This window comes from Astatotilapia calliptera, chromosome 2 (assembly GCF_900246225.1).
Source record: "Astatotilapia calliptera chromosome 2, fAstCal1.2, whole genome shotgun sequence".
Lineage (NCBI taxonomy): Eukaryota > Metazoa > Chordata > Actinopteri > Cichliformes > Cichlidae > Astatotilapia > Astatotilapia calliptera.
The window spans coordinates 20,963,204-20,981,395 of record NC_039303.1 but is presented as its reverse complement, the minus strand read 5'-3'; the positions used below and the strand labels follow the sequence as shown (position 1 = coordinate 20,981,395).

Here is an 18,192-nt window from a genome sequence, read left to right as displayed (position 1 = left end):
CACGTGGTGGCTGCAGAAACGTTATGGTTGCGTATGACAACATGTGCCCCAGCACGCTCCAAATACAGCCCATGAAAGCCTGGAAAACACAACAGGGAGTCAAAGGTGCTGACTTTTCCTGATCCCAATCTGATCACACAGTGGCAGGATGTGCATAAATGAGCCTGACTGATAGAGGCACCACCCTGCCGGGACACCGTGAGAGGTCCAGCTTCCTGTCCGAATAGGTGAGAGCTTCTTTGGGTAGAATGAACAAGGGTAACTTAATGTCGCAGCTGATCAGTGTATATTGTCTTTCTCGTTGTGCATAGAAACTTGGCAGATTTTCTTAAAAAAAAAAGAAACTAATAACTTTGGTAATAGTATATTGAATTCAGTCAGCAATTCCTGCTGGTTGGGGTTCATCGAGCCCGGGTCTGTTAAAAAACTGACCATTGTGAAGTTAAAGACAGCTATGCAGAGACCAGGACATGTGGAATGACATTTTATTGCGCCATTAGTCATTTTTCAGACAACAAAGCTCCCTCAACATTAAAACAAACAGCAATGTACAAAACAGCACACCTTTGTTTTATTTTTTTGCCATCAACAGAAATTTAATAAGGTAGTGAGAGTACATAACAGAAAGGAATGGAGTGTAAGGACGCGAATTATGATGATGATGTCGAGATGTATAGGATGAGCTCGATGTCAAAGCCAAAGTAAGCACCATCGTCATATAGTCAGGAAAAGGCCATATTTCAGTAAGAAATATCCTAGAATGGGTGAGGAGAGGTTAAACATGATACAAGAGGGTCGTTATCACAGTTTTCAGACATTTTATCAACTAAAAAAACAAAACAAAACAAAACGAACAAAAAAAACCAATATCGGTGTAGCACTACTTTATCATGCAATTTACTTTAGTAAACCTTCTGACACAGACAAAATATACTTCAATAAGTAGAACTCAATACATCTCTGTCCAGCAATAGTCACAAAGCCTGTAATTTATACTCTTTAAATGTGAGATCCCTATCAAAAATAATATGCAGATTTTTATTTTTCTTAATATATCTAAAGTGCAAGTATTTATCCATTTTTATTCAATGCTTTCTGTAAGTATAAAATACAAAGGAAAAAAACAGCAATGTTTTTCCTGTTTACATGTTATATTTTTCTGAAAGGAGGAGCATCATATATAACAAACCATATATATATATGTATATATATATACACACACACACACACGCCACAGATAAAATATTTTCGAAAGATACAACATATTATCTCTTATGGGGATGGTAAAGGGATTGAGACCAAACGGTGACAATGGGATATGTTCATTGTGCATTGACCCCACCCCCTTAAAAATCCAGGATCCATTTAACCCAACATCTCCAGAACAGCTTCAAGGACGTCTTCAAGAACTATACACAACAGTAGCTTTTACAGTCTGCGAACACGGTGGACCCTACTGCTCGGTGCGTGTGCAAACAGAAGACATGCTGAATGAGCTCCTCTGTCTGTGGTTTTCTAATGAGTCATATAGTGCTTGGCTTTGACCAGAGGCTGCGATTGGTTGTGTGATTAACCAGAAAGTCCGAATGGCCAATGAAAGACTACAACACTGGAAACCAGAAACAGAGCACATTTGGTTGTTTTGAACACCTTAACAGAAGTTCAGTCAGTTCTTTACTTTTTTTGTTTTTTTAGTTAGTACTCGTATAGTCTGGTGGAGGCGCGAGCCGGCAGCCGCGTTTCATTTGTGGAAGTTTTCTGTTAAACGGTCATATAGACGGTTTGTTTCCCACCTACAGCGGAGCCATCCTAGCAATCTGACACTGAGGTGCGTGCAGCAAGTAGATATCGCTGCATCTACAACTTAACCTCTCCTCAGTCTGACCAGGAATGGTCTGGTTACCTGTAGTCTGATCAACGAAAGAAAACGGCACACTTAAGTCAAATCTGACAAATGAATACTGCGGGCGAAAGTTCGGTTAACATCATGGTTAGAGATCACTATGATGGCTGCTGCTGTGGAGAAAATAATTGAAACGGCGCTAACAAGCACAGAGCAGCATCGCTCATGCACATCCAACCCGTCCGGAGCCACCCGAAGACGGCACACCATCACGTCCGCTGACACGGAAAACGAGACGAACGGCATCCGCCTACCATGCTGCATTTAAGTCCTAGAGATGGATGACTGTGTAGATGTGGGCACAACGTGGTTGCGAGGTGACTCCAGGTAAAGGTCTCACAAAATCAGGTTTGATCGCACCGGAAGTACGCTTCAGACAAAGACCCGAAAAAGCCACGTTCAACGCTAAAAACACAACCGACCCAGTAGCACCTGGAGAAAACAAAAGAACACATGTTTAAATCTTTTTTGAAAACAAAAAAAGAAGCGAACAATGTGTGCGTTTCACAGAGTGAGGCATTCACAAAGTGAACTCTATGAGCATGTTCAGGCTCTCCTCATATTTGGCCATTAGAGAAAAAGAGAAAGGAAGCGTCGTATTTCCAGTCTTAGCATGTAGCAGACATGATTAAAGTCAGTCAGGCTAAAGCTAGAACACTTTGGGGAATAAGTGCTGTATCACCACAGTGACTTCAGACTCGCGGTGACCTCAAGATGAACTTAGGTTGACCTCAGATGTGCTTTTCTGGGCACATAGTCATAGGTGGTTTGTACGTGCATTCAATGAAAATAAATGTTTTTTGTATTGAGGGCAGTGTGAGGAAATATAATCATCTCTGTAAGAAGTGGAAGAGATTTCCAGAGAGAAAGGTCCTAACTCGATCTGTCTGCAGCCGGGTTGGAAGGTTGTGGCAGGCTGCTGCTGCTGCTGGTAAGCCCTTACAGTGCAGTGCCAGGCTTCATCGGGCCTTTCACTGTCACTGAGACAAACGTGGGCCAGAAACAGTCCTGTGGTGAACAGATGGGATTTTCTGGAACCTTTTTTTCTTCTCCTGCCATCACAAACGCAGCCAATCAGACACAAATCAGCTTTTAAAACTAAGGATTGAACTTGTGACACCTTAGGAGCCCAAGTGTGCTCCGGGGACTTCTGCTTTCGGCCCGGCCTCAGCTCTCCTACATACACGGTAGGCCTCGCTTTTAGCCGCTTTTATCCAGCTGAGGCCTCTAAAGTGTTCCCTTCCCGTCAGCTAGGTGGCATGCCACACCGACAGGCTCAGTCGTATTTAACACACTGAGAGTTCAGCAGGACCTCAGTGCAGGGCTGAGTCAGCTGAGTCAAAATGAAGGGATGGACTACACGTCCTAAGTGATGAATAGTGCACAAGCAACAAGCCTTTTTTTAACGCCTGGGAAAGGGAGCGAGACTGCGACAAGAGTCTTCCCACATCAGAGGGGATTGTGATCCTCGCCATGAAAACAACAACAAACTCCTCTGTCCTTTGGCTTCTGCCGCGGCTGATCGCTATCACCCGGCTCGATTGAAACCCCAGAAAAGCCTAAGTCAAACTGCGGTTCACCTGTACTGCAGTCCCAGGTGAGCGAGGGCTCGCACTCAGGCTCCAAGCACACAGTTCTCTTTCTCCTAATGACAGGAGGCCTTGTGCAGTTCTAGACACAATTCAAAACACTTCAGAGGCCTCCCAAACACTCAGATATCAACAAGAGGCCTTAACAGGGGGAGAGTATGTGTGTGTCTGTGCGTGCGTGTATGTGTGTGTATGCCAGCCACCCCTGGACCCAAGTCCCAAGATACTATTCAAGCTTAGTGTAGAAGGGCCAACATGGAGACAGTCAGAGGTTGTTGACGGTCTGTGTTGTGTGTTTGGAGGAGAACTTTTTTTTCGTTTTCCTAAGGGAGGACGTAAAATACCCGAGCTAGTCTACACGCACTGAGAGACAGACAAGGCAGCCTACTGGTTTACAGAAAGTGACAGGAAGAAAAACAATTAAAAAAAAACTCACAACGAGTCTGACTTTTTTCACCTCGAGAAGTAAAAGTCTTCACATTTTGGAAATATAATGCGATGCATCCACTTCATCATCATGCTTTCAAATATCTACTGATCACATAGCCTATACATTTTTTTCGTCTATACACGTGATACAATGCCACGATTGGCACGTACACAATATTGCACACTAATATAAAATGTCCTACACTAGTCAGTGGCTTCGTCTCTGGCTGGGAGGGGAAACCTGACACGTTTTGGACGACATACTGTGGAGGAAAGGGGAAAAAAAGAAGCATCAGAATAACAATGCAAAAGTGACATATTCTGAGCGGCGAGGCCCCCAAGGAGCGATCAAGGGGCTGTAGCACCATAAAGAGATAGACACTGCCTCGGCCCTGCACTGATAGGCCTCTACATCCGCTGGACCGCATTCGTACTGACTGCATGGGACCGGCCGGCTGGCCTGCCTGGCTGGCTGACTGCCTGGCTCTTTAACAGCATCCATCTCAGCTCTGACAAATAAGCCTCATCCAGCCGCTCCTGGGTTTTCGTTTTTTTATTTTTATTGTATTTATATATTTTTGTTGTTGTTGCTGTTTTTTTCATTTTTTGTTTTTCTTTTTAACATCATGGTGCATATGGTGAGCAAAGCCACCCATAACATTTCCAGCTTACTTTCCACGCTCGCGCACACTCAGTGAGATCTCGGGAGGCACCGATCAGTCCGTTGAGCCAGGGGTGCGGCTAGGGATTCTGGGCTCCATGTTGCGCCATAGCACAACATGCATAGCCCCCAAAGTGCCAACAACACCCAAGAACACAACTGGACCCACCCCCTGCCCCCAGCTCCTAGCAGCCTTTCAGCTTTACTTTTGGTGTTGCCACGCATGCTCCATGCACTGCAGGGGTGTGAATCCCACAGCCCTGGTGAGTATATATTTCTGCCTACATAACAGCACTCGTAAATGAAAACATACAGCGGTCGAGGTCACAGACCATCCACGTGAGAACACGTAAACGAGTGGAGTGTATAAGGCACGGGTCGTAATGACGTCAGAGAGGATGCGTTGCCTCGCTGCGCGCTGCGCTGACGCGTCTTTTTTTGTCTGTTTGTTTCTGCGCCTTGCGCTCCCACATATGGACCTTTTTTAATATCCTTTTGCATCCCCCACCACCTTGAGGAAAAGAAAAAAGAAAAAACAACAACGTAAAGAAAAAAATCCCACAGAAAACGTGGGCATCTTAATAAGGAATTTTTTTTACAGCTGATTCACAAAATCATAATTAGTACATCTAAGTTAGCACTTTTTTCATTTAAGTTTATGTGGACATGGTGCAAGAGGGTTGATATTCAATAGAGTAGCTCAGAGATAGGTTTAACCCATTTGTTTGAGGCGCACATAGGCTATTTAGGTTTGTGTCTCAACCTTTTCCATAATGGCATGAGAGAAATGCTTCCATTAGCCGACTACGTTTAGGCCAAATTAGAGACTACAGCCTACTTTGCCAACTTCTTTTCAAAACATGTGCCTACACGCATGCTGACAGGTGTTTACAAGGCCTGCAGTGCTGCCTTCTGCAACTCATTGAGCATTGCCATATTTATTCTGCGTACCTTTATAATAAACTATACATCTGGATTCGGATTTTGGTTTCATAAAGTCCATAATATATCCTCTTTGTGCTGATGTCAAATATTCCTTCTCCATGAAGACTTTATACTCTAAACCTCTGGTTTTATTTTGATTAAATCTTAGGTCTATTACCAGTTTTTAAAACACTTAAACATTTTTTTTTGTGAAATAGCTTTGATGTGTGCAAAATCTGTCATCGATAGAGATATAAACACTCTGTTCATTGTCACTTAAATCAAGTAGGAAACGGTTCATATCTTACAGTTCAGTCCTTGATAGCAGCGGCTTACTGTTACATGGGTGGTAAGTGGGGTGACATCCAGTAAAATGAGCGAGGAGACAGCAGAGGTGCTGCCATGTCTGTGGAGGTTGTGTGTGTGGGGTGATTCCCTTGTAGATTCTCTTTCTATTTTACAGTTAAAAGTCTGGGTTGTTTTTTTTCTCTTCAGAGTCCAACGTTGTCTCGGTTGTTTCATGTCAGCTCTCCTAAAATCCGCGTCAGTCATCGTCGCCGTCGTCTCCGCCGTGCGGGCCCTCAGGTAGCAGTTCCGAGGCCCTTTTCTCTCTACTCCTCTCCTGGATCTTCCTCATCTCCTCCGCATATTTACAGAAGGTGTTACCGAATTTGGACCACACTTTGCAGGGAACCGTAATGGAGTTCCGGTACGTGGGCTTCACCTCACTCACCCGCATGAACACCCCGTACTTATTGGAGCCCACGTCAAAGAAGAAGCGCTTGTTGTCGACAGTGAGCGAGGTGCCCTCCGGGAGCTCCGCCGGCTCCTCGTCCACGCCGTAGTCGTCGATGAGTTTGGCTAAAGCGTCGCGGAACTCGATGAGACCCTGCGCCGGCAGAGCGATGGTCTGGCCTTGCGCGCTTCCCAATCCGGGCCCCCGATTAACGGTCTGTCGGATCCTCAGGAACCGCCCCCTCTGGTTCTCTTTCAGATCCATGTAATATTTCCGATTCTCCCGCACCAGGAATTCGCTCTTGAGCGCCCGCCGGGGCTCATCCTGCACTATGTCCGGGTTGGTCGGGCCCAGCTGGGCGTAATGTTCGATAAAGTCCCCGAGATAGTCGCGGAACTCCACGGCGACAGACATGGAGAGAGTGAGGCGGCTCTTGTTTCCCCCAGCCCCGACCTCGGCTATCTTTAGGAAGCGGCCTTTAACATTCTGCTTCACGTCAAGGTAGAAGCGCTTGTTCTGGATGTCGACGCGCTTCGAGGCGAGCTCCTCGGTGTCGTGCTGCAGCCGGGACATGGCGCCCATTGCGCCCGGAGGCAGCGAGCCGGGGCCTGCGGTGGGCCCTCCGTGGTCACTGCCACTGTCTCTGTCCGCCATGATGCTGCCTCCCTGCTTTACCTTCCACCGTCTCCCTCTGCCTGCTGCAACCTCGACTGCCCGTCAAACCGCTCCGCCGCTCTATCGCGAGACGAGAGAGGAGAAGAGGGTGAAAAAATGAAAGTAACTGTAGTGTGGTGTTACTGTAGTACTCCGAGCGGGCTGCGTTCAAGGTCCCCGCGCGGTTTTTGCAACGTTTCGCAGAATTTACATTTTAAGCCGTTAAAATAGTCGCATACTGCAAATGAAAGCCTAAAACTCCGCAGCCGAGCTCACAGACAAATGTGTTTACATAAATAAGCGGGTCTAAGCAAATGAAGATCACGGGGTTTGAAACCTGTGTCAAACACAGCTAAGAGCAGGGCGCAGACAAAGGCTTAGCCTACCTGGTGGTTACTGGGTCGGGTGTTTCGGCACCATGGACAGTCGTTTTGGGGGTTTCAGCACCACGGACAGCGAACCCGCACGGAAGGAGATGCGGGGAAGGGAGAGCGGGGTGAAAAAGAAATTTCTGAATGAACAGTCGATGGTGGCTGCGTGGGATTTTGATGCACTGCGAAGCACCGTGAATCATTAGCCTGTGATTGGACACGCTGGTGTGTCTCTGTTTCTCTCAATGGGAAATGACATTGAAGGGCTTAAAAAAAAAGTTAAAGGGAAGAAAAACCTGTTGCTATACATTTATTGGCACACATGGTGACACGAGTGTTTGGCAGCACTTCTGATAATGATTTTCTCCTCTATCAGTGGGAGCCTTTAAGATTCTGATTTTCTTGGAATTCACTTCAAGGCCTGACACTTAGCGCTTTATATGGGCAAAATAAATAGCCCGGTGACCCCCACAAACACAAGCACTACTGTTTGGGGTCCACGAGACAATCACCACTGCAAAATTCTAGGTATCAAATTAGTGGAATAGAATGAGCCATAATGTGTGAAAACCAGAGTCATTACAGTTTTGTATTGTCTAACTAGTTTTGATTTCATTTTGATTTTGATTTTTTTTTCTTTTAAGCCAGTTTAGTTTCAGTAAGAGTGAAGTTCTGTTTAGCTTTTATTGTTTGAAAATGTTCAATTGTAGTTTTTTTTAGTTTCTGTGTTCATTGTAGTCTTTGTAATATATGCTGTGTGGAGGGCACATGTCAGAGACAGGATTTAGGAAGTCATTGCAGAAGTGACAATAAAAACACAGACACTTGAAAGCAGCAGACTCACAAACAGAGTCTCAATAAACACCAACAAAGTCTCATTTTTATTGGTTTTTAGTTTTGAAAGTTGACACAATTGTTTCAGTCTTAATATTTTTCAAGAGCCTTTTTTTTAATTTTAGTCGACTAAAATGTTTTTTCACATCTAGTTTGAATTTTAGTTTTAGTTGACTATGATAACCTTTGTGAAAACAACCTTTCCTTTATTGTTAAATTAGTTTTATCCCACCTGCAATCCACATGCTCACGCTGCATCCATAACTCCTCCAATCCCTGTCCCTAATAATTAGGAGCTACGGGAAACATGAATTCAGTAAATAGTTCACCGGTGGAACTACATGCTTTTCACTGGGATCTCCAGTATAATTGTGTTCATAGAAAAGTGTCATATAATGGTAATTATAAAAACTATATGAAGTAACTGAGTTACAGCATTGTTAAAAGTTACGCAGTAAAGCAATGGAAGAAATGATATGACTATTGCTTGTATCAAAGGCATGTCACATCTTCATGTCTGAGCATCTTCCATATGTTAAGTAAAAGCAATGTCATCATATCAATGCTATTAAATGTCATAATAGCAGTAAACACAACAAGTGCCCGTGTAGCAGACCTGAAGAAGGACAAGATGGAGAGACTTGATGGGGTTTGACCTAATAATCTCTGGAATATATAATTTATATCAGTAGACCAAGTATGAAAAAAGACCACCTCTTGTGTTTTATTCGCAACCGTTTAATTGTTTTTTTTTTTCTAAACTTGCACTTAAATGAATAAAACAGGAGGTTTATGCTTTGTCTTTGCAGAGTGACACTGATGTAATCTCACATAAAATAAAGGGTGGCTAGGGCAGCTACAAAGAAATGTGTGTCAAGTACAGAAAAGCATATTCCCTACAAGAACTGTAAAAAAAAAAGTGCTTTGAGTGATCAGGTAGAGTAGAAGAGTGTTATATATAAGAACCAGATCATTTACCATTTACCAAAATGACTGCTGGGTTGTTACGATTAGTGTATCATGACAGGGAAGTTCAAGCGACCTCATCAGCACCCTGCTGAAGTGCTGATGTAGCGACAAACGTGCCCCCCTTTGCTCGAGTTCAGGGAGGTTGTGAAGGCAGTTGGTGGTGGCTGCCCCTGGCCAGTGAACAGCAGGAATCATTTTCACTCCACTTTGCTTGGTCAACAAATGATTTGTTTTCAAGGCTAATTTAGAACAATTCCCAAAATTGCATGCGAGCTTTCTGAACGAGGGCTTCCAAGTTGACTAGATCAAGGAGAGACTGATCCTTGTGTATGTGGGTTGTAGGTGGGGAGGGATGATGTGGGGCATGGGTCATAGGATAGATCAGAGATTGGCTGATCCAGTTCTGTGAGCTGGGTGAAACAACTGCAAAAATGTGGAGCAATCTAAACATTCGACTGAGCACATCTAAAACCACAGAGATCAGTGGCACTCCGGCTTCACTCCTGGCTCCATGTGAAAATAATGTATGAACAGGGATGTGGTTTTCCTGCTTGGACAGAGAAATAAAGCTGTCCAGCACCATGGACAGAGGCAGGCCCCTGACCCTGGTGATGAGGGGAAGATGAGGCCATGCTCAGATGAAATGGCTATATACATTTTCTTTATCTCTCTCTCTCTCTCTCTCTCTCTCTCTCTCTCTCTATATATATATATATATATATATATATATATATATATATATATATAGAGATATGAAAACTGTCCAAGTGTCCCCTATGTGACATTATAGTTTCTGATTTCCTCTGTATGGACTACAAAAAGTCTTTCTGACCTCTAACGAAGGTCGCACAGCTCCTGACAGGGAGGGAAAGGCAAATCTTATGAATGGCTTGGCTGATGGAGGCAGAGACTGGGAGGGGATACTTATGGTCAACATAAAAAAAAAACCCCAAAAAACCTCAGCACTTTGTAAAGGGGTCTCATTTCATTGGTGGATGCGTATTCAGTGGAAAATGAGGCTTTATTCACTGTATCTAAGCCAGATTGGCGAAAATATTTGTGTCTTTCTATTATAACACCCGCATTTTCTGGTAACTGTTGCTACCACGTGTTGCCACAGGAGTCGGCAAAACTGCAAGGCGACATTTGTGAAGTGTAATGACTCGCAAAAACAGCGCTGAACATAAAAGCGGGATTCGGGCGTGCTTTGCAGAAGCAGATATATTTTCCAGAGGGGCCATCTAACAGCTCAGAGAGCTCAGCTCCGAAGCGCCCGCTCGCCTCTACATGCCGTGGAATCCATTGAGAGAATTTCGCAGCGTTAGTCATCGCAACAGCTATCCGCAGTGTGTGTGTGTGTGTAGCAGTCGCCTATAGCCTCTCTTGCACCTCTTGCACCGGAGATCCACAGTAGGCGCCGTGCAGGGCTTGGCTACAGACGCAACTCCGCGCTGCTGATGTGGTGTGCCTGTGCACCGCGTGCGTGATTTCTCCTGCACCCACCCCGCAGAGGTTTTGTTTTTTGGGTTTTGTTTTTTTTTTTTTTCAAACAGAGTCTGCCGGCATGCTCACACGCCGGTTGGGTCCGTGCCGGTGGGCCGGTGGGTGCCCGGGTCATTAGGGTGTTTGCGCAGGACGTGGCGAGGCGAGGCGACGCCGTTGACCGGGCAGGTGATGTTTGCTCACGTAAGCCGTTCGCGTTTGATGAGGGGCGCAGGGGACGCGGCTGGAGGGTGCGCGCTACTGTTGCAACGCCTCACCGGATAACCGCTGCTCTCTCATCCTGTCCGTTGGACCTCTCCGCGGTAGGGGGTTTGTTGATTTCCCCCCTTTTTTTAATTTGAATTTTTTTGCTTCCTGACTAACGGATTTGCAACACTGGGACTCTTGACGATATATAAGTGGATAAAGGAGCCGATACTGCGTGTGCGTGGAGCACAGCATATCATTTCTTGTGATTCCCCTGTACGCGCAAGTCGCTTTTTTTTTCTTTCCAAAGAGGCAATGCGCCCACCCATGCGATGCTAGCCTATTAGCTGGAGAGAGAGAGAGAGAGAGAGAGAGCGAGAGAGAGAAAGAGAGGTTTCAGCCCTGGATTCGAGAGGAGACTAATTTACGAGTCTTGTTTTGCCTTTCAGGAAAAGGGGAGATAAGAGGGGGGAGGGTGGTTGGTGAAGGAGAATGCAGCAATCACATTTTTAAGCATGCAGAAGCGGGCCGTTTCCGGTTCCTAGGCTGCTGTGTCCCCCCCATCCGACGCCAGCAGCCGTATGGGGAAAGCAGCGGCAGACACAGATGGCATGGACACTTCCACAAGGTCTGCCGCTCTGCCCTGCCTGCTCTGCCGGAGCCCGTTCGCCGCCGTCTCTCTCTTCCAGCTCGCTCCGCCGCCCAGCAGCACTGCAGCACAGCACAGGCTGACGGCATGAGGCTTGATCCAGTGCATTTCTCCATGCTGGTCATCGGGGTCTCCTTCGCCTGTTACGCCCCGAGTCTCAACTCCCTCCAGGACCAGGCGTACAGATCAGCCGTGGTCATCGAGGGCGAGGTGCGCTCCTCCCCGGAGAACGTCTCCTCCCGGGAGCCCTACAGCGTGAATGTCAAGGTGCTGGATGTGTGGCCCGTCAACAGCGGCGGCCTCGAGAGGGAGCAGCTCGTGACCGTCGGGGACTTCGGTTCCGAGGCCCCGTGCACCACGGTGGAGAAGGACCACAGATATATCTTTTTCATGGACCCCACCGCCGAGCCCTTGGTATTCAAGGCATCGTACGCCCCCGTGGACGCCAGCGAGCCGGAGTCGAAGAAGGATGTTGAGAGAGTGTTGTGCGAGGACTGCGGTAAGTTTAAGGCTTTTCCCTCATACCTGCCATCCACTCACAGCGCACTATAAGGGCCACTGAAACTGCCATGGTGATGTAAGGGAGACATCCAGCACTCTGGCTGCGCATGCACGTTCCCAGTCCATACAGTGTGTCAGCGTACACACACACATATGAGCGATTGACACCTCAGTTTTCCATAACCCGGTCACCCATAATATATGAGAGGCATGTCAGGGGAATGTGTGTGTGTCGCGTAATCTGTCTGTGTGTCCAAAAAATAAAAAATAAAAAATGAGAGATGGTTAGTTAAACCTAAGTAACCACCACCACCCTCCTCCCTCTCCACCGGTTATGACCCAAACGGCAGCATGAAGCCCAGGACCTGCATCGTGTCATCCTCACGGTAGCCTACATGTGCTGCGTTAAGGTGAAACGCACCGGCGGAAAAGCCAGCGGCTCTTCTTGTCGTGTCGCTCCTGTGTGAGTGAGGCAGAAAGTTAGGCCCAGAATGTGATGGGAATCGGGGACAGCAGCCTCGTCTTGAACTAACCTCCTTTCCAAACTTTGCATCGGAGCCTTCAGCCAGTGTTAGATCTGTCACATCTGACGCCTTTTTTTTCTCCTTCAGAAATTGTGGCGAAAGTCTCCACAGTGTCTGTGTGGACTGCAGTGACAGTACGTGGGCGGTGATGGCAGTTTAAAATCTCTAAAACTTGCTGCCAGTTTTTAACATTTAAAAAAAAAATCGTGGTTTGTTCTTGTCTCTACAAACAACAGAGGCTGCGGTGGCCCTTTGTTCTGGGGAGTTTAACCAGAGAGGGCCACAAGTTTGATAGTCTGCACTTTTTGTCTCTCTTTATTTTATTATTGCTGTTTATTTCTTTAAGATAATGGAAAAGCCTTTCCCCCCTCTACAGCAGAGCTCTGGAAATCAGCTTCAGCTCAGTTATGACCTCACATGGTGTGACTTATGAATGTTGTAATGTATATTCAATCTACTTTGAACATAACGCTTAAAAACACAATAATGAGTTTCTTTTTTTTGGCTGAATGTTCTTTGTGAGCCACTGCACCTTTGTTTTCAGCACTGACATGCTTCGCTGCCTTTGAGAAGCTGTAACTACAATAGCCTCAGTTATTGTTAAAGCATCTGGCAGCCATGAAGCGAAGAACTACAAAGACAGGAAGTAGTAATTCAGCCTCTAAAATAGAGAATAAGATCTTCAGTGAGAGCCACGCATTTCTCTCAAATGAGCACCAGCGTAAAACCTTTTAAGGGTCTCCTTTTTAAAAAATGAGGGTTTTAAAAAAACAAACAAAAAAACCTTTAGAAACATGTAATCTTAAAATGTGACATTTATTTTCCAGGCTTGTGTGTCTGTGTATCTGTAGTGTTGCAGCCTAACAGGAGTTAGCTCAGATGTCTCAACAAAGGGTGCATGGAGGTTCTATTTTTACCTCCATGACATGCTAAAATTATCCAGTCATTTATTAATGACAGTGCTGTTGCAATCAGTCTGAACACATTTTCCAGGCAGGGATAAGCTCAGGAGAGGAGATACCCACTTATGAGCTGATTCACCTCTCATGTGTGCGCACATTCTCGCACGCGCTGATGTGTCTCCATGTCTCCAGAGGACATTACACTGACCTATTCTCTGTTGTTAACCACGACAACTATATTTGCCCTAAACCTCCACCTAACCTCACCTTCAACCTAAAGTATGTTGCTCCACATGATGGCGATTCATCTAGGGCTGATTTAGTCCTCACGACATAAGTGAGGCCTGCGTTTGTGTCCATGTATAAGAAAGTTGAGTCTCCGGAGTGTGACTGTCCAAACAGATCTACGTTCTCTCAACATGAGTAGCATAAGTGCGCGCACGCAGAGGCTCACACGACAACTACACACACAATAAGAGCCTAAATTACATGAAGAACCCCAACCTAATTAGACTCTCCAGAGTGTGTGGCGACACTATAGATTCACCGTAGCAACTCGTAGTCTCTGAATGTCCACTGTTTCCGTTACGTCCCTCATCAATTTTGTTTCTTTTCCAGGACTGGATGAGATTGACACACGAGTGGAATATATGAGAGGTTAATGAGAGGTTAAAGAAACACGTATATTTTTTATTGACAGTGCAGTAGCCTTAAAGCTTTATAAAATCTGCTGCGGTGAAGTTGATTTAGGACCTGATTTAAAACAGACAAAATATTACACAGTTCAGATCATACACCCCTGTACGCCACCACAGTGGATTTTACATCAAGTCGAGCTTTCTGATTTAATTCAGAGGGTTTAACAAAAGTATTGCAATAACAGTTTAGGAATTACAGTTATCTTTATACAGAGGTTGAACGTAACTGAACAGCTGACTAACACACAGTTTCATGGCCTGGTGGATTTGCAGTTTAAGTCACCAAATGTAAGCGAAGGAGGCCATCATTAGGCTGAAAAAAACACAAAAAAAATGCATCAGAGAGTTAGCAAACACTTGCAGAGTGGCCAAATCAACCATTTGATATGTTTTTATAAAGAAGAAATTCACTGACGGTTCAGTGGTTTCTCAAAGTACTTTGAAGCTAGTGAGAGTGAGTTTTGTGAGTTTTTGAGACCTCTGCATCACCAGTGTGATTTTTTCCCCCTTTGAAAAAACACAATAAAGTACACAGTACATTTTTAAGCACCAGATTTTTAACAAAGTCAGATGTAGCAAATATGATACAAATCAAAACTCATATATATGCATTTATATTTAATTTAAACTTGTCAGATAGTTCAATAAACACTCTATTTACAAGAATTTTGAATTATCTGAATTACTTCATGGTTCAAGCTTAAAAGTGTTAAAAGTGAAAGCTACTCTTGAGGCATATGTGGATTGTTTAATTTAAAGACAACTGTGGCGATGTACAGAGACAACTTTACAAAATAAAGTCAGACTATCGAAACACTTGTGGCTCTAACAGCACCAACCTGCAGCGTGGAGTCAGATGGGTTTCACATGTCTGCTTGTATGCGCTCAAACATAGAAACCTTCAAGGAAACTGCTGCTCACTGGCCAAAAGTTCTCCTTAGTTGTAGCTTGCTGGCTGTGGTGATGTTTTTCACTGGGTGAATGCAGTAATGTCAGTGTCGCCTGCAAATGAGTTACGACGGAGCAGGACTCACAGCCAGCAGTGAGGCTGGAGATGTGCAAGCAAAGGTGCTTGCAAAGTTTCACTGAAGACAGGAGAAATGGCAGCTGACAAGTGGGTTAGCAAGGGGTGTGTCTGCGGACACCAATCCAAAAGCAAGTCTAAAGGAAGGCAGCCAATCACAGCCAAACACTTTTATACACACCCTTACCCCTGTCTGTCAGCATGATGGGATCCAAAAGGGCTTTGGGCTTTAGGTTTTCAATAGCATAGCTAATAAAGCTGTGGGTTGCACCAGGCTTATGAGTTTTGCTGATACTAGCTGATGATGTTGTTTTTTACAGAGATTTTTTTGTGCAATAAAAACAGACAGCAGCAAACTGACAGCAAGAGTATCTGATAAGTAGTTACATTTTCGGAGAAGAATGGGAGCAGATGCAAACGATGATCCCACACTATATTTCCTTTATGCTGCTATCTGCTGGGTGGCACAGTTAGTTTCAGAGGGCAACACTTATCACACTTGTCAGGGGTTTAATCTGCCACGACAAGATGTCTCTGACGTATATGTGAAAGCTAGAATCCAGGCAGGCATTCACTAACATACCACCACATTACTGTATAAGCATTTACTGTATTCATTTGTTCTGGGTCTGTTTGACACTTAGTGCTATAAAGCAAAACAAAGACAGAGCAGGTGTTCCAGCTACATTGTTCAGCTAGGTTACTGATGTCCAGGCTACCGGTGCCAGTCGCAGCGATGTGCTGAATTTTACACACTTCTTGGTATTTCTGGCTACAACGAATATGTGGAATCCACATGATGTGCCCATTTCTGACTGTAATGCAGGCAATTAAATAAATGACAAGTTAAAGTCTTTTTAGGGAAGTGGTTGTCGAGGTTTAATTCAGACTTTGTACCAGCGAACGTTTAAAGGCAGGAGCACAGATCCCTCGCTGTGAGAGAAATTATGAGACAGTAAATCTTCGTGCACCATAAAAGATAGCAGAGCCATCTTCCAAAAGCAGAGCCAATGTTGATTAAATGGCAGGACCGACTGGGTTCTCTCTTACTATTTATGTTATTGAGTCTGCCATAGCTGCTCCAATAAGCTCTCCTCTTCTCCCACTTCAGCTCAGCCCACAGCTGGATTGGGGCTTATTTACACAGAGGTTTGCAGAACTGAACAGTTTCAGTGGCAATAGCTGCAATGTTTAAGTTTCAGCATTTAATGTGAAAGAGTGGAGTACAAACTTCCTTTGAACAGATGCTGAGTTACATGTATGTCTGCATCCAGCGTCTCTCCCTCACCGACGTCTCCCTTTTTTATTCTGTGTAAACGACTTAGGCGTGTGGACTGCTCACACTGCACCTCTTCAAAAACTGCAAAACCAATCCCATCTGACATCCCAGACAGGCTGCAGCGTAATGTAGGTCTTCTCTGATCATTGCTGTTGGCACGTCTTTTGAGATGCATTGACAGTTTCGTCCTAAAATAGCTTTATCTGATGCCCAAACATGCTCCTGTCAGTGATGCTGTATCTAATGCTGCATACCTCATGCCTCATGCTCTCCCTCTCTCTCTCCTGCTGTAGCTGACTGTAGCTGGAGTGTGCGGTTCAGCTTATGCTGCCCTTCTGTCAGTCAGCCACACAGAGGAGGAGAGAAAGAGAGAGAAGGAAGCAAAGGCAGTGATCTTTAGCTCTGGCACTACAAAGAGATGCGGTAGTAACTGATACTGTAAAAGTTTCAGTAATAGCCGGGCCTTTTACCCACATAACGAATAAGAAAGAGCGAGAAGTTCAGTGGGTACTTTTATTTTAGTGGAAATGTCTGAAAATGGTTCATTTTGATACGGCAGAAATACTGCTGCGTTGTCCTTTACTCACTCGAGTGTTTAACACATGCAAGGACAGAAATTAGTGCTTGCAGGAAAAGTTACATTGTAAAGCAGTGACGGTGAATGTTTCTTCTCCTGACTGTTAGGAGACCAAAATCAAAAACCTGTATCCAGCACATATTGTGTGCTGAAACCACAAATGTGATGCTGCTCTCAGACATACACTGGATTTTCTGTCAATTAGGTTCTGTAGGTTGTAAAAAAAAAGTGTCGATATAGCTTTCGGGTCTGAAAAGTGATTCCAATGAGAAAGTCATTTTTTTTAATGGCCAGCAGGGGGAGACTGATCAGGTTGTAAAAATTTACTGAATACAACACAATGTTTGTTTTGTATACTGTTATTTCATGTATAGTCGAAGCAGACAATAGAGCAGGGTGTGCTGTAGGGTGTGGCTACACTTTGATTGACATCGCTACTGAATGAGGCTTCAGTGTCTTTGCTTTCTCAGAGATCCACATTTGCTTGTTATGTGCAGTGCCGACAACAAAATTAACAAAATGAGATGCTGACTTTAAAAACCAAAGGGGGATATCAAGGTGGCTATCTATGATCATCTTTTATATACAGTCTATACGGGCATGTCCCACTGGGAGGAGGCCCCAGGTAGGGCTGGGCGATATGACCCAAAATTCATATCTCGATATTTTTTAGCTGGATGGCGATATAAGATATATCTCGATATATTTTTTTAAAGCCATAAAGTAAGAACAAAAAGAGAGTTCTTAGTCAAAGCTGTGTCCCAGATGTCACACAGGCACTTTTATTAACATAGAGCAGATGTACATAACATTTACTCAAAAATAAATTATGAGCATTTATTAAATAATAATGCTCCATAAATAAAAGAAAACAATGTTGTTTTTGTGCATAACAAAAAGCTCACAATTGTGCAGTCAAAATGTAAACTAAAAGACGCTGAGCACAATAACAAAGACAGATTTCACAGCTGCTCTGTTCCCAACTTCTACTGCGTGACTGACAGCATTGAGTTTGAAATCCGCTTCGTAACCACGTCTCATAACAGGTGCCATTTATGGTCCTTATACACAGTAGGGTAATATTACGTTGAAGCACAGTACGTATCACTCCGCGAGGCTCAGCCGTAATGCTCCGACAATCCATCAAGCGGTGCAGCTCCGTAGCTTATCAAAGTCGTACTAAAACATTTTTTGACAGATTGCTGAGCGCCGTGTTCCACATAAAATCGGTTCGCGGCCATCAAGCACAACCAGAATTCATACATAAGGCGCGCTGTCA

At 44.7% G+C, this 18,192-nt stretch overlaps 2 protein-coding genes across 4 annotated transcripts in view; one reads left to right on the top strand and one right to left on the bottom strand.

The window, feature by feature from the left end:
* Nucleotides 1–818: 818 nt before the first annotated feature.
* purab (purine-rich element binding protein Ab) lies at nucleotides 819–7,374 on the bottom strand. 2 transcript variants are annotated; one of them, XR_003274015.1, is made up of 3 exons: nucleotides 7,283–7,374; nucleotides 5,815–6,977; nucleotides 819–5,093 (listed from the first exon to the last, which is right to left on the bottom strand). XR_003274015.1 is itself a non-coding variant. In XM_026187048.1 (2 exons), exon 2 carries the CDS (start codon nucleotides 6,894–6,896, stop codon nucleotides 6,051–6,053), a length of 846 nt encoding a protein of 281 aa, XP_026042833.1. In that variant the 5' UTR covers nucleotides 6,897–6,977; nucleotides 7,283–7,374; the 3' UTR covers nucleotides 819–6,050. The 2 variants fall into 2 exon arrangements, 1 of the variants encoding a protein (XP_026042833.1); XM_026187048.1 differs by having other exon boundaries at nucleotides 819–6,977.
* Nucleotides 7,375–9,947: 2,573 nt separating this feature from the next.
* nrg2b (neuregulin 2b) overlaps nucleotides 9,948–18,192 on the top strand; it is a 73,040-nt gene continuing 64,795 nt past the window's right edge. For both annotated transcript variants that reach the window (XM_026187027.1, XM_026187021.1), the window contains exon 1: nucleotides 9,948–11,907. In XM_026187027.1, coding sequence (XP_026042812.1) covers nucleotides 11,496–11,907 — 412 coding nt within the window. In that variant the 5' untranslated portion in view covers nucleotides 9,948–11,495. The remainder of the gene's footprint in view (nucleotides 11,908–18,192) is intronic.